The sequence below is a fragment of the Pseudophryne corroboree genome, chromosome 4 (assembly GCF_028390025.1).
Source record: "Pseudophryne corroboree isolate aPseCor3 chromosome 4, aPseCor3.hap2, whole genome shotgun sequence".
In the NCBI taxonomy this organism is placed as follows: Eukaryota; Metazoa; Chordata; class Amphibia; order Anura; family Myobatrachidae; genus Pseudophryne; species Pseudophryne corroboree.
In genome coordinates, this window is record NC_086447.1 from 421,573,543 (window position 1) to 421,594,328 (window position 20,786).

Genomic DNA, 20,786 nt, shown 5'->3' on the forward strand with positions numbered 1-20,786 from the left:
ACATGCAGAACGGGCCATTTTACTTATCAGTATGTATAGCATCAGCACATGCAGAACAGGACGTCTACTTATCAGTATGTATAGCATCAGCACATGCAGGACAGGCCATTTTACTTATCAGTATGTATAGCATCAGCACATGCAGAACGGGACGTTTACTTATGAGCACATGCAGAACAGGCCATTTTACTTATCAGTATGTATAGCATCAGCACATGCAGAACAGGCCATTTTACTTATCAGTATGTATAGCATCAGCACATGCAGAACAGGACGTTTACTTATCAGTATGTATAGCATCAGCACATGCAGAACAGGCCATTTTACTTATCAGTATGTATAGCATCAGCACATGCAGAACGGGACGTTTACTTATCAGTATGTATAGCATCAGCACATGCAGAACAGGACGTTTACTTATCAGTATGTATAGCATCAGCACATGCAGAACGGGCCATTTTACTTATCAGTATGTATAGCATCAGCACATGCAGAACAGGACGTCTACTTATCAGTATGTATAGCATCAGCACATGCAGGACAGGCCATTTTACTTATCAGTATGTATAGCATCAGCACATGCAGAACGGGACGTTTACTTATGAGCACATGCAGAACAGGCCATTTTACTTATCAGTATGTATAGCATCAGCACATGCAGAACGGGACGTTTACTTATCAGTATGTATAGCATCAGCACATGCAGAACGGGACGTTTACTTATGAGCACATGCAGAACGGGACGTTTTACTTATCAGTATGTATAGCATCAGCACATGCAGAACGGACCGTTTACTTATCAGTATGTATAGTATCAGCACATGCAGAATGGGCCGTTTACTTATCAGTATGTATAGCATCAGCACATGCAGAACGGGACGTTTACTTATCAGTATGTATAGCATCAGCACATGCAGGACGGGCCATTTTACTTATCAGTATGTATAGCATCAGCACATGCAGAACGGGCCGTTTACTTATCAGTATGTATAGCATCAGCACATGCAGAACGGGCCGTTTACTTATCAGTATGTATAGCATCAGCACATGCAGAACGGGCCGTTTACTTATCAGTATGTATAGCATCGGCATATGCAGAACGGGCCGTTTACTTATCAGCACATGCAGAACGGGACGTTTTACTTACCAGTATGTATAGCATCGGCACATGCAGAACGGGCAGGGGTGGATTTAGGTGTGATGGCGCCCCTAGGTACAACTGTAACGGCAGCCCCCCCCCCCCCCCAATTTTATTGATGAGGTATAAGCCCTCATTTGATGAGAGTAATAAAAATAAAAAATGATAGCACCAACACAAGCATCCAAGTGCCGCCCCCAAACGGGTTCACTACGGCTGGCCGGCGGTCGGGCTCCCGGCGACCAGCATCCCGGCGCCGGGAGCCCGACCGCCGGCTTACCGACAGCTTGGCGAGCGCAAATGAGCCCCTTGCGGGCTCGCTGCGCTCGCCACGCTACGGGCACGGTGGCGCGCTACGCGCGCCACACTATTTTATTCTCCCTCTATGGGGGTCGTGGACCCCCACGAGGGAAAATAAGTGTCGGTATGCCGGCTGTCGGGCTCCCGGCGCCGGTATACTGAGCGCCGGGAGCCCGACCGCCGGCAAACAGAAGACCCCCCCCCCCAAACAAGTGCTGCCCCTAGGCACGTGCCTAATGGGAAGTTCACCACAGAGAACGGGCCGTTTTACTTATCAGTATATATAGCATCAGCGCTATGCTGATTCTAAACATACATAGTATAGTTCGTCAGGCGGATGAGTTACTGAAATAATGGATGTCTTGATACATTTTCCTCTAAGTATTTGTGAATTTAGATTCTCTCTAAGGGGTGTATTCAATACCTGTCGGAAACTGACGTCTTGTCGGAAAGACAGCAGCTTCTGACAGGTTTAGGTCAGAAGGGGTTCCGACCTATACAATGCGGCCCCGTTTTTTTTTCTACAAGTCGGGAAATCCGACTTGTTGGAAAGCTGTCAGAATGCTTCCGACAATGTCAATCCAACTTCGTAAAAAGTCGGATTGACATTGCCGCCGCCTCCTCCATTCACCCTCAGGGGAGCAGCGCCAGGGTCAGGAGCGTCGCCGGGGTGAGAGGAGTGGCGAGGGGTGAGGGGAGCGATGCTGGGGTGAGGGGAGTGGCAAGGAGTTAGGAGAGCGGCGAAGTGAGCAGCAGCGGTGGCGGCGGCCAAATCCGACACTCTGATTAGGCTCAAATCCGACAGTCGGATTTGGCCACTCTTTGAGTAGGGGTTGTCTGATCCATTCCGACAAATGCGTGTCGGAATGGATTAGACTCTTATTGAATACACCCCTTAGTCTTTCCTGATATATCTTGTTATTCCCTTTGTATGGTGCTATGGACACCTTCTGGCAACTAATCATAATTAATAATAATAATTTCTTTATCCTACAACATCTACATTACTCAGCAGCATCTATTGATTGTGTTTGCCACAGCTTTAATTTTAGAATTAAAATCATGAACATTGAGAATTTATTAATACACCATGGAATGGCATATTGACATAGCAAAAGTTGAATATGGGTATTTCTGTCACCTGAATGACTCCACTCTGTAAAATGTGATTTGTGCTATTTTTTTTTTTTTATTGAGATTTGTAAGTTTTTAAGGTACAGCCCCGAAAACAACTAATAAATAAGTAATTAAACAAATGTTAATGGCAGACATAATAAAGCATGCAATGTACAAAAAAGCAAGGTACAATCGGGGAATGTATAAAAATAAGAGGCAAATGAGAAATATATCAGGATAAACATAACACCCCTCAGCATGGGTGGTATTCAGTATGCCGGCTGTTGGGATCCCGGCGCTCAGTATACCGGCGTCGGAATCCCGACAACTGGCATACCGACAACTATTCTTCCTCTTGGGGGACCACGACCCCCCTGAAAAGAGAATAAATAGCGTGGCGAGCACAGCGAGCCCGCAAGGGGCTCATTTGCACTCGCCCAGCTGTCGGGATGTCTGCAGTTGGGATGCCTGCGCCAGTATGCTGGCCACCGGGATCCCGGCTGCCGGAATACCATACTACACCCCGTCAGCATAACCGTAAGCAATTAGAGCCCACAGGTGCTATATGATCTCTCATTAAAGTAAGGTGACTGCTACGGGGGGCATATAGTGATACAGATATACCCCACATAATAAACCTTCAGTAAAATAATCGTACTTCAATATAGGATAAATTTAACAAATCATAAATTATCTGCCAGAATCAAAGCAAAGCAAAAAAAAAAAAAAAACCAAAAAACCCTCCAAAACAAACCACCCCAGAATACAGTACTTGGATCCCAGTTTCCCCTTAACCAACCTACCACTACCTAACTAACTAAACCCCCACATCCCACCCCCCCTTACACACACACACACACACACACACACACACACACACACACACACACACACACACACACACACACACACACACACACACACACACACACTCTCTCTCTCTCTCTCTATCTCTCTCTCTCTCTCTCTCTCTCTCTCTCTCTCTCTCTCTCTCTCTCTCTCTCTCTCAACATGGATTGCAAAGTACAGTATATAGAAAAAGTTAAAAATGTCTGTGAAATGGGTAAGAAAAAATGATAGCCACTGGGCCGACCATCAGCAGAATTCCTGGAGCACGACTGGAGAAATCCATCAAATGCAGGAGCGACAGATTTGTGCTACATTTTAACAAGATTTCTCTCCCTCACAGATCTCACCATCCCAAAACAATACTTAATCAGCAATAACATAGGTTGTTTGTAAAAATAATAATTCTGGTTGCAATCCGTGCAGGCCATTAGAATGACATTATTGTCCTTGGGAATTTCCTGCACTCCTGGACCGCAGAGCAATAGAGTGCTCTGTTATGGCTGTAATTATGCTCTTGCTTTGATACTGCGTTCTGCCCCCACTGAGGGATAATTGGTAACTCAGTGAAGTATTTGTAGACTTGTTATGTTGAGATTCATTGTGGCAGATTAACAATCCAGTAGGTGTCTTTTTAGTTTAGGGTATTAGAAAGCTGATCAGCAGCTATCTTTGCCTTCATGTCCTGTGCACATGGATGGCATCTTATGGGGCCGTACACATAAGGCGATATGCCGCCGAGCTGCCTGACGGCAGATACGGCCGACGTGCGACCCGGCGGCAGGGGCGGAGTGATGGGGGGAGTGAAGTCAACCCCGTCACCCGGCTCCATAGCAATGCATGCTAATATGGACGGGATTGTCCATATTGGCCTGCATGTATAAGCGACCCGGTACCAACGATGAACGAGCGCGGGGCCGCGTATCGTTCATCGCTGGGGCCTACACACTGAATGATATGAATGAGTTCTCGTTAATTAATGAACAAGAACGTTGACATCGTTTAATGAAAAGTGAAATCGCCTAATGTGTAGGACCTATTATTTCAGCTGACATCATCTCTTTCCTATATGCTTTGCTTCATAAATACTAGTGTTGTGCACCGGAAATTTTTCGGGTTTTGGATTCGGTTCCGCGGCCGTGTTTTGGATTCGGACGCGTTTTGGCAAAACCTCCCTGAAATTTTTCGGGCGGATTTGGGTGTTTTCTTTTCCCAAAAACCCTTAAAAAACAGCTTAAATCATAGAATTTGGGGGTCACTTTGATCCCATAGTATTATTAACCTCAATAACTATAATTTCCACTCATTTCCAGTTTATTCTGAACACCTCACACCTCACAATATTATTTTAATCCTAAAATTTGCACCGAGGTCGCTGGATGGCTAAGCTAAGCGACCCAAGTGGCCGACACAAACACCTGGCCCATCTAGGAGTGGCACTGCAGTGTCAGACAGGATGGCACTTCAAAAAATAGTCAGCACTTAAAAAAAGTGGTCAGCAAAATTCTGCACTGTCCTCCTACTATAATACTGCGCACAACTACAATGCAGCACAGATATGGATAGTATACTTGACGACACAGATGTAGAGCAATGGACTACTGTACCGTACTGCTATATATATATATATATATATATATATATATATATATATATACATACATACATACATACATACATACATACATACATACATACATACATACTGGTGGTCAGCAAAATTCTGCACTGTCCTCGTACTATATACTGCGCACAACTACAATGCAGCACAGATGGATGGATAGTATACTTGACGACACAGAGGTAGAGCAATGGACTACTGTACCGTACTGCTATATATATATACTGGTGGTCCGCAAAATTCTGCACTGTCCTCCTACTATATACTGCGCACAACTACAATGCAGCACAGGTATGGATGGATAGTATACTTGACGACACAGAGGTAGAGCAATGGACTACTGTACCGTACTGCTATATATATACTGGTGGTCAGCAAAATTCTGCACTGTCCTCCTACTATATACTACAATGCAGCACAGATATGGATGGATAGTATACTTGACGACACAGAGGTAGAGCAATGGACTACTGTACCGTACTGCTATATATATACTGGTGGTCAGCAAAATTCTGCACTGTCCTCCTACTATATACTACAATGCAGCACAGATATGGAGCGTTTTTCAGGCAGAGAACGTAGATATTTGCAGCACACTGAGCACAGATATTTGCAGCACACTGAACACAGAAACTGAGAGAACGCAGCCACGTCCTCTCGCTATCATTTCCAATGCACGAGTGAAAATGGCGGCGACGCGCGGCTCCTTGTATAGAATACGAATCTCGCGAGAATCCGACAGCGGGATGATGACGTTCGGGTTAACCGAGCAAGGCGGGAAGATCCGAGGCTGCCTCGGAACCGTGTAAAATGGGTGAAGTTCGGGGGGGTTCGGATCTCAACGAACCGAACCCGCTCATCTCTAATAAATACAGTATATGACTTGCTAACTTACAGTCTGGACATAAGCAGGAACATAATTGAACTCTCCTGTCCTACAGCATCACAGATAATATCAGAGTAGCTGTTTTTTTATTAACTGTTAGTTAGCTGGACTTTAGCTAATACGGTCGCATCCCATGCGATCGTGCAGTCCAGCTGTGTCCCTCGGCTTTTAATAAGGAAATCCGTTCTACATTTGTACAGAAAGGATTTCCTCTGACTTCATGACCTCACCAGCAGTGAAGCAGCAGTCTGTGACAACCAACATCACTGCTAGAATTGGCACACAAAATGCCGTCTACTGCGGGTGCACTAGCTAGGGACAAAAATGTGAGGAGTGAAACTTTGTCCCCCCCCCCCCCCACCCCCACCACCCCATCCCCAACCCAAACACTATTTGGCTTATCTCTACAAGTGCAGAGATCAGCTGTAGCAGGGGAAACTCATAACGCTGCATGTGGGGATGGGCTAATGCCATTGGCATAATATAATATGCACCCATAAAATTACATTTACCCTCCGGAGTCCCGCAGTGTCTGTCTGCAATATTCACTGACAGAATGGTGTGGTGGCCATTTTCCCGGTGATTTGCACATGCACAAATAGATGTCAAAGTATGGTCTCTTTTACTAATAGAAGGTAATGTTATTAGGAGCTATTGACACATGCATCCCATAGGGGGGTAGGAGGTAATTTTACAGTTAGAGCTTATGAACAAGATAGGAAGGAAGAGGGTGGGGTGGGGGGGGGGGGGGGGGGGAGGTTTGCAGACAGTGTTAGATAGGCATAGTTCTTTAAATAAAATGTTTACATTTATTTTTAAAGAATGTTTTAAGTTAAGTAGATGTAAAAAAGATTGTCAATTGTTGAGGGATATTTTGTTTAAAATAATGTTAAGTGATTAAAACAGATTTTTTTATTTTTTATTTTTTTGTGCTTTTAAAAAGATTTAATTTACTTTTTATTCATCAGACCCACAAAACAAAAATGTTGCCATTTTATTTATTTACTGGTTCTTAACATGGGTGTTAAAATAAAGAAAGCAATGACAAGAACTGCTGGTCCTATGTAATACTCACTTCTTCACCTCTGTTATGTGCACCAACAGCCACTAGAGTAGGGGTGGGCAACATGCGGCCCGCGGACCGATCGTGCCTGGCCCCCTGTGCCCCACCAGAGTGCAATGACAAGCGGCCCGACAGGCCGCTTGTCATTGCACTGCTCTCAGACGCGGCGCCGCTGAGGAAATCCCGGTCACGTCACAGGGTCAGCTGACCGGGATTTCCTCTGTTACCATGCGCGCGCTGGGCGGCACGGGGGGCGGGCACTGCAGTGAGCAGGAGCGGCGGCTGAGTGAGGAGAAGAAGCCGGTGGCCAGCGAGCGGGAGCAGGAGAGGCCACATCAGCAGCGACTCCAGGCGGCGGCAGCAGCGCGGATCATCGGACAGTGGGGATCGTCTGCCACTGTGACAAACAGGTAAACCCCCTGTCCAGCCAGCCCCTGGATCAGCGCTTCAGCTGCCATATAGGTTTAGGGGTGGGGAGGCTGCGGAGTTAAAATCTGCAATATGGGTTTAGGGGAGGGGGGAAGAGACTGTCTGCCATAATATGTAAAAAAGTGGGACGCTGTCTGCCGTAATGTGTAAAAAGGGGGACGATGTCTGCCGTAATGTGTAAAAAGGGGGACGATGTCTGCCGTAATGTGTAAAAAGGGGGACGATGTCTGCTGTAATGTGTAAAAAGGGGACGATGTCTGCTGTAATGTGTAAAAAGGGGACGCTGTCTGCTGTAATGTGTAAAAAGGGGGACGCTATCTGCCGTAATGTGTAAAAAAAAAAAAAAGGGCACGCTGTCTGCCGTAATGTGTAAAAAGGGGACTCTTTTTGAGTATTTTGTGTGTGGCCCTCGAATATTCGCTGGAAATGTTAAGCGGCCCCCCAGCTGAAATAATTGCCCACCCCTGCACTAGAGGCTGCCCCACAGACCAAATTACTCCAAAAGTGAAAGTGATACTGCAGGGTGTTACAGCCTCCTAACCATACTGAACCAAATAATTCCTTGGCGCTTATATAGTCAATTATCCTGCTCGTTTTCACTTTAATACAAAAATTATAAAATTAAGATTTTAAACATTTTCACTAAGCTACTCCCAACCGGTACTACTGAAATACCAAACAAAAATTGGAAATGAATAAAGGATATATAATATATCAGGAAGCGCTATAGTCAAAAGTAATAGTTTATTACATAATATTCTAAAAACAATATAATAAAAAGGTAGACATATAATTCATATAACTGTAATAGATATATCTCTCATAAGCGTCTCCAATATTATCCAGCCGCACCAAGAACCCTTATTTGCAATGTTCCTTATATTCAGGGATATAGGGTGCTTAAATTAACCATAAAGTCTTAAATAGACAGTGAGTAACCCATTTGACACTTATCTCCTTAGATCTTGTATTTATTGTCAGTCAAGTAGCAGCGTGAGGATTTTAGTGGCAGGCAAACCAACATGCAGTCATTCCTCCGTTAATTGACGCTGTATGAACACTGTGTGAACGGGCAGAGGGAGGGCTCCAAAGCGATGATAACCAGGCACTATGCTACACCTCTGTCCGACCGAGGCTGACAATGTCCAGTTGTATACGGTGCAGGACAAACGGGTCACTCTTACCGGACTTGTATATTCCACAATCGCCGTAGAGTCTTTGCAGTGGACTCACGTATCGGCAGGGGCTGTGTGCTGTCCGTGGTCGGCTGTCCTTACAGCAAGGCCGTGGAGACAACTTCTCTGGATGTTTTTTTTTAGAGACTCCTTACGCGTTTCTCCGCCCTTATCCCACGGCGGTTTCGTCAGAGGATATATACAGAGAAGTTGTCTCCTGTGGCAAGTGCAGTGAACCACCTAGCCCACTGAGTGGCGAGAGCAGCGAACCCGCAAGGGACTTGGTAGCGCTCGCTCCCCAGCGGGACCCCAAACGCCGGTCACCCAGACCCAACCCCAGTACTGGTGCAGCATCATTATAGTCTGCCCAATACAGATATACAATATCTTTGTATATAAAACGCTAACGCTACACAGACACACACACCTGCTCACATGACTGCGCCATGGCTGTCTGCAGCAGGACTTCCAGAAACCCGGCAGCTTCTGTGTGAGTACTAACTGGCCCCCTCCTCTTGGTGTTCGTCATTTACAGTATTTTAACTAGTTTGCTATAAATCTGTTGGTCTTCCAGGCAGTGTTAATATTGTACAGTAAACGAGGCCAGCAGATTATGGGGGGGGGTGTTTTTTTTTATCGCTGTATCCAATCAGTTCTCGAAAAAATCTGTGGATTTATGTATATTCGCAACACTTATCGTGGGTCTTGGGGGCATTTATCGCGGATTATGCTCAGGCACGCGAAGTTTAATCCCCGCTAAGTGCTGTCATTGGCGATAACCTCTGGCTTATTGGGGCTAATTGGATAGCCCCCAATGAACCAATTACTGCATCTAATTGGATACCCCTCTAAGTGTTGCTCTGAATCAATGCTATAAGTATGTTATCACAGAGGTACTGCTTCAGGAGCCAAATAATTCCAAGTTACAATTTAATGTGTTTTTAATAGTTAAAAAATCACTTTGCGTTCTTCATTCTCTAGAGTTATATGTATGGATAAGCATTCAAAAATCTATCTTATTTTGATATTATAGTTCATTTACTTAGGGCCACCAAGTTGCACAGAGCTGTACATACTGTAGGAAGAATATTTTGTCGTTCACATCGGTCCCTGCCTCATTGTAGCTTATAGTCTAATTCCCTAACAAAATAAGGGTCTGTTTTAGTCATTATATGCTGAATGTGAGAGGAAACTAGAGCACCCAGGGGAAACTCTCAGAAACACTGGGAGTTTATCCCCAGATATACAGTAGGGATCTGTTTTAGAATCCAACTTGAGCCCAGTCCTGTGAGGCATATAGGGGTACATTTACTAAGCAGTGATAAGAACGGAGAAGTGAGCCAGTGGAGAAATTTCCCCATCAACCAATCGGCAGCTCTGTATAATTTTATAGTATGCAAATTATAGATGTTACTTCAGTGCTGATTGGTTGCCATGGGCACTTCTCCACTGGCTCACTTCTCCGCTCTCATCACTGCTTAGTAAATGTACCCCATATTTACTAACCAGTGCTGTGCGGCAAATAACTTCTATCTACTTGTAAACTATGCTGCCAAGTTCTTCACTTTTAAGTGTTAAGCATTTTGCTTAACTATTTAATTCAATTTTTGATAACCTAGTATAGAGGTCTTGATATTTAACCTGGTTTCTTTAGGATTTGAATTTTAAATGAGAATGTTGACATTTATTTTCTCACCCTTCTGTGTAAATGCCACAGCCAATATCCTTGGTGGTGATAGAAATGTGCTCTCCGTTCTTTTCCTGGGATAAATTGCACATAGTTCTGGTTACCGGCTTTTACTGAGATTCATATAACTTTAATGAAAAATACAGGTTGAGTCTACTATGTCCGAAATGCTTGTGACCAGAAGTATTTTGGAACATTTGCATATTATAAGAGATCTTGGGGATGGAACCCACGTCTAAACACAGAATGCCTTTATGTTTCATATACAGCCTTATACACCTACTGTAGCCTGAAGCTCATTGTAAAACATGTTTCATAATTTTATGCATGAAACAAAGTTTGTGTACCTTGCAGTATCAGAAAGCAATGTTGTTATGATCTCAGCCACGCTCAGAGAGACTCAACCCGTGCTGCATCATGTTGTGTTAAATTTTGCCTGGATGTAGGGAGCTTGTGCCGTGCTTCCAAGGCCATTGAGTGATCAATGGGGCCTGGTTACTGGGGTGGGTGGGACCAAATCTCTGAGGCATGGCCACACCCCTCCCTCAAAAATTTAATTGTTAGCTATTTATACGTGGCGCGACAAATTGTCACCGTGCACCTCAAATCAAGACGTGTCTGCCTCAGAAACTGGCCCAGGCGTATACTGGGCCCGGGTAATCAGTACCCGCCCCCACCTCTCAGTGCACCTCTGTGCTTCTACAGTACATATTTTTGTGATTTTAATGCCAAAGCACAATGGACACTGGTATATATGAATAAATGGGCCGTTTGTATGTTCATTTGATGGGTAAATGTGTGTATACACAAACGTGCACATGAAAAAAAAAAGAATCCTCAGGAATGTCCTGGATTTCTCCATATATTAGTAAAACATTTGATTTGATCGAAGTCGCAGGAACAGGCAATCGGTCTGCTTAAACTAATAATACACAGACAATTGATATGTATGTTTTGATGTCTTTATTGAAAGCACCATGTATAGGCTTGGCATAATACCCCTTCAACTCTGGAGACCTATGATTTATACAGGTTCTGTGCTTGCATTTCACCTGGTTTTAAGCAGTCGCAGAACCTGTGTAAATCACAGTGCCAGGTGGAATAATTATGGGAACCCTTAGTATGTGTCCCTCCTTTGGCAGCAATAATCTCCACCAAGTGTTTCCTGTGGATCAGACTTGCACAATGGTCAGGGGGAATTTTGGATAATCCCTACTTACAAAGCTTTCAGTTCAGCAATATGTGGGGGATGTCTGGTTTGAACTTTATTTTTCAGGTCACGCCATAGCATCTCAATTGGGTTGAGGTCAGAACTGTGTCACTCCTTTCTACTGTTAAAGACATTCAGTTGTTAGTTTACTTTTGTTTAATGGACCCTTGTCTTATTGCATCACTCAGCATCAAATATGTTTTATTGAGTAGATCACTGTGTACAACAGGGACCAAGACCATTAAAATCACATCGATAGAGGTAGTGAACAAAGTAAAGGTCAGGTCCATACCAAAAAATCATGATCCATTTTGAAACTGTAAGTTCCAGCATACACTACAGTGATGTAGGCTGTAAAAAGGAAGAAAGATGACAATGTGGAGAAAAGGAGGAAAGAAGTACAGAAAAAAGTAAGAGAAATTTGAGACACCTCTGGGGTGGTTCCTTAGGCTATTAAAAGGAGTAAGTAACTATGTATAGTTGTCTTTTACAAGGCAAAAGAGGAGGAGGAGCCATTTAGAGAGGCTAACCACGAGCCCCATATTTTGTGAAAAGATTTGGAACAGTGATTAATGATGCTAGTTGTATACTCCATGCGACAGACATACCAGATCTGAGATACAATAGACTGCATAGATGAAGAAGTGGGTTGCTGCCAATCCACTGCTGATATGTCGTTGCAGAGACTATATGGAACATCAATTTATTTTGGTGCCTAGTCAATGCAGGGAGATCTAAAGGGAGGAGAATATACTTGGAGTTGAATTAATTAGTAATATTAAACATGTTATAAGACAGATGACTTCCTTCCAAAGATGTACTATCTTGGGACAAGACCATCATATGTGGAGAAAGGAGCCCTCAGTATCGCATCCTCTCCAGCATCTGTCCGATGTGACTGATTATGTTCTGCTCAATCAAGAGGGCACATAATACCATCTATACAATAATTTATAGGTATGCTCCTTGATTTTAATACAAATTGAGCTAGAGGCCGCATTATCCAAGACCTCTGCCATTCCTCATCATCTACCCAGAACCACTTTGCAAGCCTTTTCATGAGGATCACGTTAGGGAGGAGACTCCTCAACAAGCAGTGTATACAAGAGGGAAATTTTAACCTGTAGTTGAGGAATACCTCAAGCATAAAGCCTCGAAGGTAGAAGGAGGTCAAATATTGAGTAAGCGTTTCACTATAGACTAAAAGTGTTGAAGTTGTAAAGAATTCCTTGAGGGAAGAGCTGTATACTGTATGCCTGAATCTGTAAGAATTTAGGAAAACTTGTATCTCTAGTAATATAATTTAAGCAAAGGATGTTTTTCTTTCCATGGAGAGAATGTCTTATTCTTACTGGGGGGACGTCAGGGTTGTGGAGAATCGGAATAGCATTCGTTAATCCTCAATTGCTAGACAACTAGCCTTACATTCTCCTGCAAAATGTTTTGTTAAACTTTGGAATTTGCAATTTGTCTTACTGTGGGCTAATGAATATAATGGTCTTTATTTACTTGAAACTGCCGCTTCCTTGTGTTTCAGCCCACAATGTAAAAGATCGGTTCTTTTCATAGCAAAACATAAATAAATCCTCAGACTTTTAGAGATACTTTTGTAACTCTTTCCAGCTTTTTGCAAATAAACAATTTGTCATCTGAAATGTACATCCGGCAATGCTTCCTGTGAATAGCAAACTCAAAATATCAGAGTGGTTTTGATAGGGCAGGGCAATTCACCAACACCTCCAAACTTGTCTCAGATAAATACACACATCTATATCTATACAGTATGTACAGTAAGTGTAAAAAATACATGATTGTTACTTTTAGCACAAACTATGGTTTGTGTAATATCAAACAATTGGTTTATTATTTGACATGTTGGTTTGTGTTTGCAGATGTCAAAGGAGTAGAAAATGGTACCTCATTTGACTTCTCCTAATAGCTTAGCAATTGGTACGATGTAGCACCACACTTGCAAAATATCCGTGAATGTCAGGGAAATTCCCTGAAATATTTGATCTTTCTGAAGAGTTTAGCAACATCTCCTAGGCTGGGCTAGATCATCGGGGCCGATCTTCCCTCGGTCCAGGACCTGTACCTGTCCAGAGATAAAAAGCGGGCAATGAAGATAGTAAAGGACCAGCTACACCCTGGCCACAGCATGTTTAACTTGCTTCCTTCAGGCAGGCGTTACAGGGCCATCCCTGCCAGGTCCACCAGAAGCCTCAAAAGTTTCTTTCCCCAAGCGGTCCGCCTGCTGAACTCCTGAACATTGACTGACTAGGCGTACATGTAACTCACTTGTGTCCCTACGGTATACCTATCTGTATGACTTTACTTGCCCACCGGTTTATCTGTTACCTACTTGGCTGTTGTAGCAAGCTGAAGACAAATTCCTAGTATGCGCAAGTGTACCTGGCCAATAAAGCTGATTCTGATTCATAACTCTGTCTGCCTTGGAGGAAATACAGAGGAGCAAAATGAGAAGGATGTGTTGGCTGCTTGAGTGTCTGCGTGTCCATGCAAATGTATGTGTGTGTGTATATGTGTGGATATGTGTATATATATATATATATATATATATATATAAATAAAATATATCCTCTGGTAAATTAATAGTTGTTCCCAGGTGCCATCTAATCCCATAAGGGGTAAGTCATATACAAGTCGCAATAGCGGCACTCAGCGACGACTTCAAGAATTTAAAATACCATCACTCTGGGTTATTTCAACGTTTCAGGATCACTTATTTAGACGCTTTCGTCAGGATATAAACTATTGCAGTCTGTGTATGTACGTATGTGTGTGTGTATATATATGTATGTGTGTGTATGTATGTATGTATATATGTGTGTATATATATAAAATCCAGAAATGAAGCGCACACACTTAAATGAAATCCAGGGGTGCCGTGTCAATTCCTAATAATACAATCGTTCCTAATGTTTACCCAGCAGGGTCATACATAAGGAGACCAGCACACCACCAAGTAGCAAAAATGAAAAAGACATTTAATATTTAAGCAGCATTATCAGGCCTTTTGAAAAAAATTGTTAGTGGTACTCATCAAAGTTTGCTGAAAAGAGTCCATAATACATCATAACAGCCATCCCAACGTCCCGTTTCGGTTGTCACACCTTCATCACAAAGGACGAAACGCGTCAGGGTTGAAGACAGAGAGAAAAGAAACCCTACACTATTGTACATTTGACATATATTGTGATCTGTAATTGTGAAAAAGGGTTACCTCTGTCTAGATTGGGCAATACTTTGCTTTTAATAAATTGTGTAAAGCCATAATCATTTGGTCAATTTTTAGTTGGTAACCAGTTTAAGTGATTGAGAGCGCCCTCTGATTCAATTTGCTGGAGATATATATATATATATATATATATATATATATATATATATATGTACACACACACAATCTTGGTCACGTTTTGAAAACAATTGTAAGCGAGAAAACTGGCTTTTGCATGTGACGTATGACATTTGTGTCTGTATATGATGCAGCAGCTCAGGCTTTTTTTGTTGTGCTTCATCTGCTACTTTGTACATGTTTAAAACTTTATTAAAATTCCTGTGTGGTTGAAGTCGCAGCCCAGCATCTCTACTTCAGATTGAGTGATGTTTTGCTGCGTCTGTGATGCAAATTAGATACAACATATAAAGAAAAAAGATGCTACGCTACACCACTCAGTGCGGCTCATTTGCACTGAGCGTATTGCTCCATGTAGTATTTGGAGGCTTGGTGCATGAGGACACATCTGTATATAAACAGACAGAAGTGCGCTAGTCTTTAGAACTGGAGCTTGTTTGCAATTGCAAGTCCGTTTTATGACATCTCTCTCAGACTGAGAAGTATGGGTAGCACACTAAATATTGATATAATTTGGATTATGGGAGATGGTTTGCAACAATCACAGTAAGATGATATTTTGTAGTTCCTGTGCATTGGATTGTCTTGTACTCTACGGAATACATACCTTTTACCGGCTGTCATGATCCCGACAGCCGGATATCGGCCACCAGTGTGCCGGCAGCGGGTTGAGTGCTAGAAAGCACTTTGCAGGCCCGCTGCAGATCTATTCTCTCTCTGTGGTTGTCGTGGACACCCACAGAGGGAGAAAAGCCTGTGGCGCTGGTATTTCCGGCGGCGGTATTTAACTGCCTGGTGTCTACATTGTGACTGCCGGAATCCCGAGAGGCGTTCTCATGATCGCTTCCCTACTCCTACATGTCTGTAAATATGGTCAAAGGGTGACAGTAGATTGTGATTATCAGCCTGTGTATGGAGTCCTTCTTGAACATTGATGACAAGCCCAAGTAATACCAGAACATATCCATGTGCCTTATTTTATCAGTGTACTTGGTCCAATAAGTCCGATTTAGCATACATAAGTCTAGATATATAGAAAATGGTTGGTTGCAGCAAACAGTAATAATGATTGTGTTGAATTATTTGAAACATGGAATTAATGAATTTCATTCTCTCTCATTTAGTAAAGTGTGAGACCAGTGGGAGAGCACCATGGAGGATGGAAAGCCAGTCTGGGCGCCACACCCAACTGATGGCTTTCAGTTGGGTAACATTGTGGATATAGGACCGGATTCTTTAACCATTGAACCACTTCATCAAAAGGGAAAGGTATGTTTAACAGTATGATCCATGTTTTTTTTTTTTTATGTTATCTATATTATTCAGGGCTGCACGTAAAACTGAATAACCTGTACACATACTGACTTTTTCCCTTCGTGATATCATTATCTCACATATCTGAAATAAAATGAATTCCTTGTTTAACTTAAGGCCTTTGGGATAATTACATTAATATTAATTTAAAACCTAATATATGACCATAATTACTGCTCAAATGTTTCTTTAATTCATGACAAATGGCTGGTGGCCTTATAGTACACCACTGCAGGTGGTTTATAATGTCCAGGTGTGTCCACATACAGCTATCCTTAAATTGCTCCAAATGGCCATGTTTAACACGTACTTTGCTACCTAGTACACTCGTAGAAGCAATCAATGACGCAACACTGAGGAAGAAATAGTATAATTATAGTGTTCTCCCCAGGAATTTTGCAGGGCTGGGCGCAAGTGTGTCGTGGACAGCATGCATGCGCGCACACGAAAAGGGGATGAGGCCAGCTGGGAGGGGGCACAGCCCCAACGGCATTACTAATGGGGCCGGCCCTTTCAACTCCTCTAATGGGGGCGTGATGGCCCTGTCACACCTTGCGGCATCAATGATGGGGGTGTGCCGAACACCTACGGAGTGCTGGTCTTCCTCCAAGCCAGTGGTGTATCTATAACGGGTGCAGTGTGTGCGGTGCACACGGTCCCCTGGGTCCAGATGGGGCCCACACCGCACACACTGCACCCATTTCTTGTACTTATGTGCAGGTCTCCGAAAAAATTCCCGCTGCACCAATTTTCCGGAGACCTGCGCATGCGACGTAGATCTAATGCTCAGAGCGTTAACAGCTGCGCTGCTGGCTATGGGAGCGGAGGGGGCCCACACATGGTGACTGCACACGGGTCCCCTCCTCTCTAGATACGCCCCTGCTCCAAATTCCAAACTCTACCCACAATGTGAATAGATGCCGTGTGCGTGTGCATAAATCTGTGTTTTGACTAATATACTTGTTGTCTTTGAGCAACACCTGTAAGGGGGAAAGTGAAACTTCTCTGGACCCTGCAAGCTATGGTCGGGTCTGGTGCAAGTGTTTCCCCAGCTCAGGAAGGCTAAGTATTTTAGTTTTTTTTTTTTATTATTGCCTCTGCTGTTTTTGTGAAATTTTGTAGTCTCTCGGTAACCTGTGACGCTATTAGCTGTGTCTAACAATTTGTCGGCCTTGTGTTCGCTGTGCACAGCGTGGATGCATGGTGACTAGGACGAACTAAACTGGACCGGTCTAAAAAACAAGCAATCAACCCCTCCCCCCATCCACTACTCTGCCTGTATTTTAGTTGTGGCCACTGTAATTACCGTTTGGTCATGTGGACTCTGGGTCATTGTGTACAGACTATCAGGGAAGTCTAATGTCGCACAGGTATCCAAAGTTGCCGCGTCTACCCTTGCGTAAAAGCGCAACATCCGCTACATTAAATAGTGTCATGTTGTCTCAAGTCCATTTTTATAGCCTCAAGTGTCATTATCGACATGGGTGACTCAAGCTATAGAAAATTGGGCCGATAAACTCTTTAAGGGTCTTCACAGTGATTCATCCTGGAATTCCTTACTAGTTTTGGCAAAATATCTTTGTAGTGCCACTGAAATTGGGCCAGAACTGCATGCCATTATTGCCAAGCCACCAATGGGAAAAGTACTTTAAATCTGGTGGCTGCCCATAAACAGCAGGGTCAGCGTTTTCCAGTTTTTCGCTCCTCCTATCAGAGTTGAGCATTCACTAGAGGTCAATCTGCCAGGGCTGCTTCTTTCCTGTCAGGGTTTCTGCTTCTAAATGCAGATTTTCTGGTCCCAATCAGCGCTCATGGGCCAAGTCTCTATAGAAACCTAGCGCCTAATGGGGTGTTTCTCCACCAGTTCTGGACGTAAGTCAGATGGCGGTTGCTGCAGTTCAGAGACTACTAGGTGGAGTTGTTTTCAGATGCTTGTGTGCTAGACATCATTACTACAGTTCTTCTGCTTGAACAGGAGCTCTGGTTTTTATTCCAAACAGTTCCTTCTTCGGAGGCAGAACGGATCATTCTGACCAATCTTTAATCTTTGCTCCTTGAACACCAGGTGGGGAGATATCTTTTTCAGATGGAATCTCTTCGATTAGTGATATTCAGCATGGAGGCCATCAATTTTTTGTCTTCACTGGATGTTAGAGACCTGTATCTTAATGTTCCAATTTGGGCAGGTCATCCTTCTCTCCTCTGTTTTACGGCCACATCCAATCACTACAAAAACACCTAGGTCACCCATTTCTCGCCTACCATTCGGTATAGCCATGGCTCTGCACGTTTTCACCAATATATCAGTAAAAGCTTGTTGACTGCGCAAGGAAGATGTCACATTCATACCATATGTAGACAATCTGCTTGTGAAGGACACCTAAGCTTCACTATTGCTAAAGCACCTAGGTCGCACAGTTCTAGTACTTCAAGATCACAACTGGATCTTAAATTTAAAGAACTTACACCTGATAGTTTGTCAGTGCCTATCATTTCTGGAGATGGTCTTCGACACCTCACTTCAGCGAGTTTCTTATCAGAATCCAAAACACGGATTACTCGTCACTAGTCTCAATTTTTCATTCTTTCTGACAGTACTCACCATTGGTGGCTGGGTTTTTGATAATCTCATTCAGTGACGATCCCCGGTCACTAAATTTGTGTCTTAGTGTCCACAGACGCGAATCTCTTAGAATGGTGTGCAGTAAAACTCCATTTTCGCCTCCAGGACCTTAGGTCACCGTTGAAAACAATCTCTGCTAATCAGTGTGCTCAAGCTCCAAGCCATCTTTCTGGCTCTCTTAGAAGCTTGGTCTGCCAGCCGGCCACTTCGTATTCAGACCGACAATGCCAGGGCGGGGGTTTATGTACATTTTGTAGGCACAAAATTCCGTCACTCTCAAAGGTGTTCATACTAATAATAATAGAATATTTTGGAAATCCAGACGTTCTCAGCAGAACCAGGTTTCCCCTGTGGTAGTGGTCACTAAACCCAGAAGTAGAACCATCTGCAAGTAGATCTCATGGCCCCTCCACACAATACATGTTCCACGGTTTTTGTGCAACTCCTGGGAATACGCTTGCTTTCTCAGTGCTTGCCATGATGGTATCATTGGCCTTTCATCACTTTCTGTTTCTTTCCATCCCAAGGTTTCTTCAGGTTCTCAAGAACATTAAAGATCAACAGGTGATGGTAATCCTAGTGGCTCCAAACTGGCCACGCAGGTTGTGGTACACTGACTTTACAAAAGGGTCTGTAGATCCCAGGTGATGTCTCCCACTTCGACCAGACCTGCTAACAAAAGGTCCATTTCTACACGGTTGCCTTCCCCATTTGGCTTTAACAGCCTACTTTCTAAAACTGAGCTTTTTAAAGCTAAAGGTTTTTATCCCTCTGTTATCTGTACAAACTGTGCGAGTTGCGGGAGACCAGAAAACATATGGTTGGTATGGGTCAAATATATAATAACAACAACAGTGACTATCTGCTATAATTTATTTCATTTATTATATGATATAATATACTAATATACTATATAAAGACAACCATTAGGAATCCATTGTTTCTATGATCTTCTAAGAGACCTGGTCTATAGATCATCCGTGAATAACTATGGGGAACATATTGGGCATCTACAGTATATAGAATTATGTAGGCATAGTTAAATCTAACAGTACTATTATTGGTTACTGTCCTGAATTTTACATTACTATCTATAAATTGGAACAATCCATATGGATTAATAAGAAGAAACGGGTAGTTCGAGGATCCATTGGTAAACCTGTGCAATCCAAGTTGCCGGTCATACAGGTAACCGGTAATATGTGAGGATTGTCAATCGCGGGAGTCAGTGACAGACTCAGAGGGCCATGACCGCTGTATGAATGCATAAGCGGCAGTGCAGAGAAGCCGCTAATTAACTAGGCAACAAACAGGAGATTTTAAATTCCCCATCCTTTGATCTCATTGGATGAAGGATTATCAAACCTCTTCTAACTAGTTTCCATACCTTTTATATAGATGTACGAAGAGGCGGACGCCATGCACTATAGCTTCGAAAAAGCTATAGTATAGAGCGAAATGCGCATCGGCTTAGCTGTGTGCAGCCCGGATTTAAGTGCACTAAATATTACAGATTGACTCTCAAAAACGTGTTGCAGCTCAGTATAAAAAAAAAAAAAAATATATATATATATATATATATATATATATATATATATGTATATACTGTATGTATGTATGTATATATGTATATATATATATATATATATATATATATATATACTGTGTGTGTATATATATATATATATATATATATATATATATGTGTGTGTGTGTATATATATATATATATATATATATATATATATATATATATTGTATGTGTGTACATATATATATATATATATATATATATATATATATATATATATATATATATATATTGTATGTGTGTGTACATATATATATATATATATATATATATATAGTGATAAAAGTCGCAGTACACCCTTTTGTTTCAAAAACTGTGCAGGAAATGAGAAAATGGCATGCTCCAGTAAGGTATGGGTGAGGTGGGCTATCTTTTGGGGTATGTACTGAACATGGGCGCCATCTTGAAATC

At 42.7% G+C, this 20,786-nt stretch overlaps 1 protein-coding gene across 9 annotated transcripts in view; it reads left to right on the forward strand.

Moving 5' to 3' along the window:
* MYO6 (myosin VI) overlaps positions 1-20,786 on the forward strand; it is a 449,562-nt gene that overhangs the window by 124,788 nt on the left and 303,988 nt on the right. For all 9 annotated transcript variants that reach the window (XM_063916839.1, XM_063916841.1, XM_063916842.1 and 6 more), the window contains exon 2: positions 15,972-16,116. In XM_063916839.1, coding sequence (XP_063772909.1) covers positions 16,000-16,116 — 117 coding nt within the window. In that variant the 5' untranslated portion in view covers positions 15,972-15,999. The remainder of the gene's footprint in view (positions 1-15,971; positions 16,117-20,786) is intronic.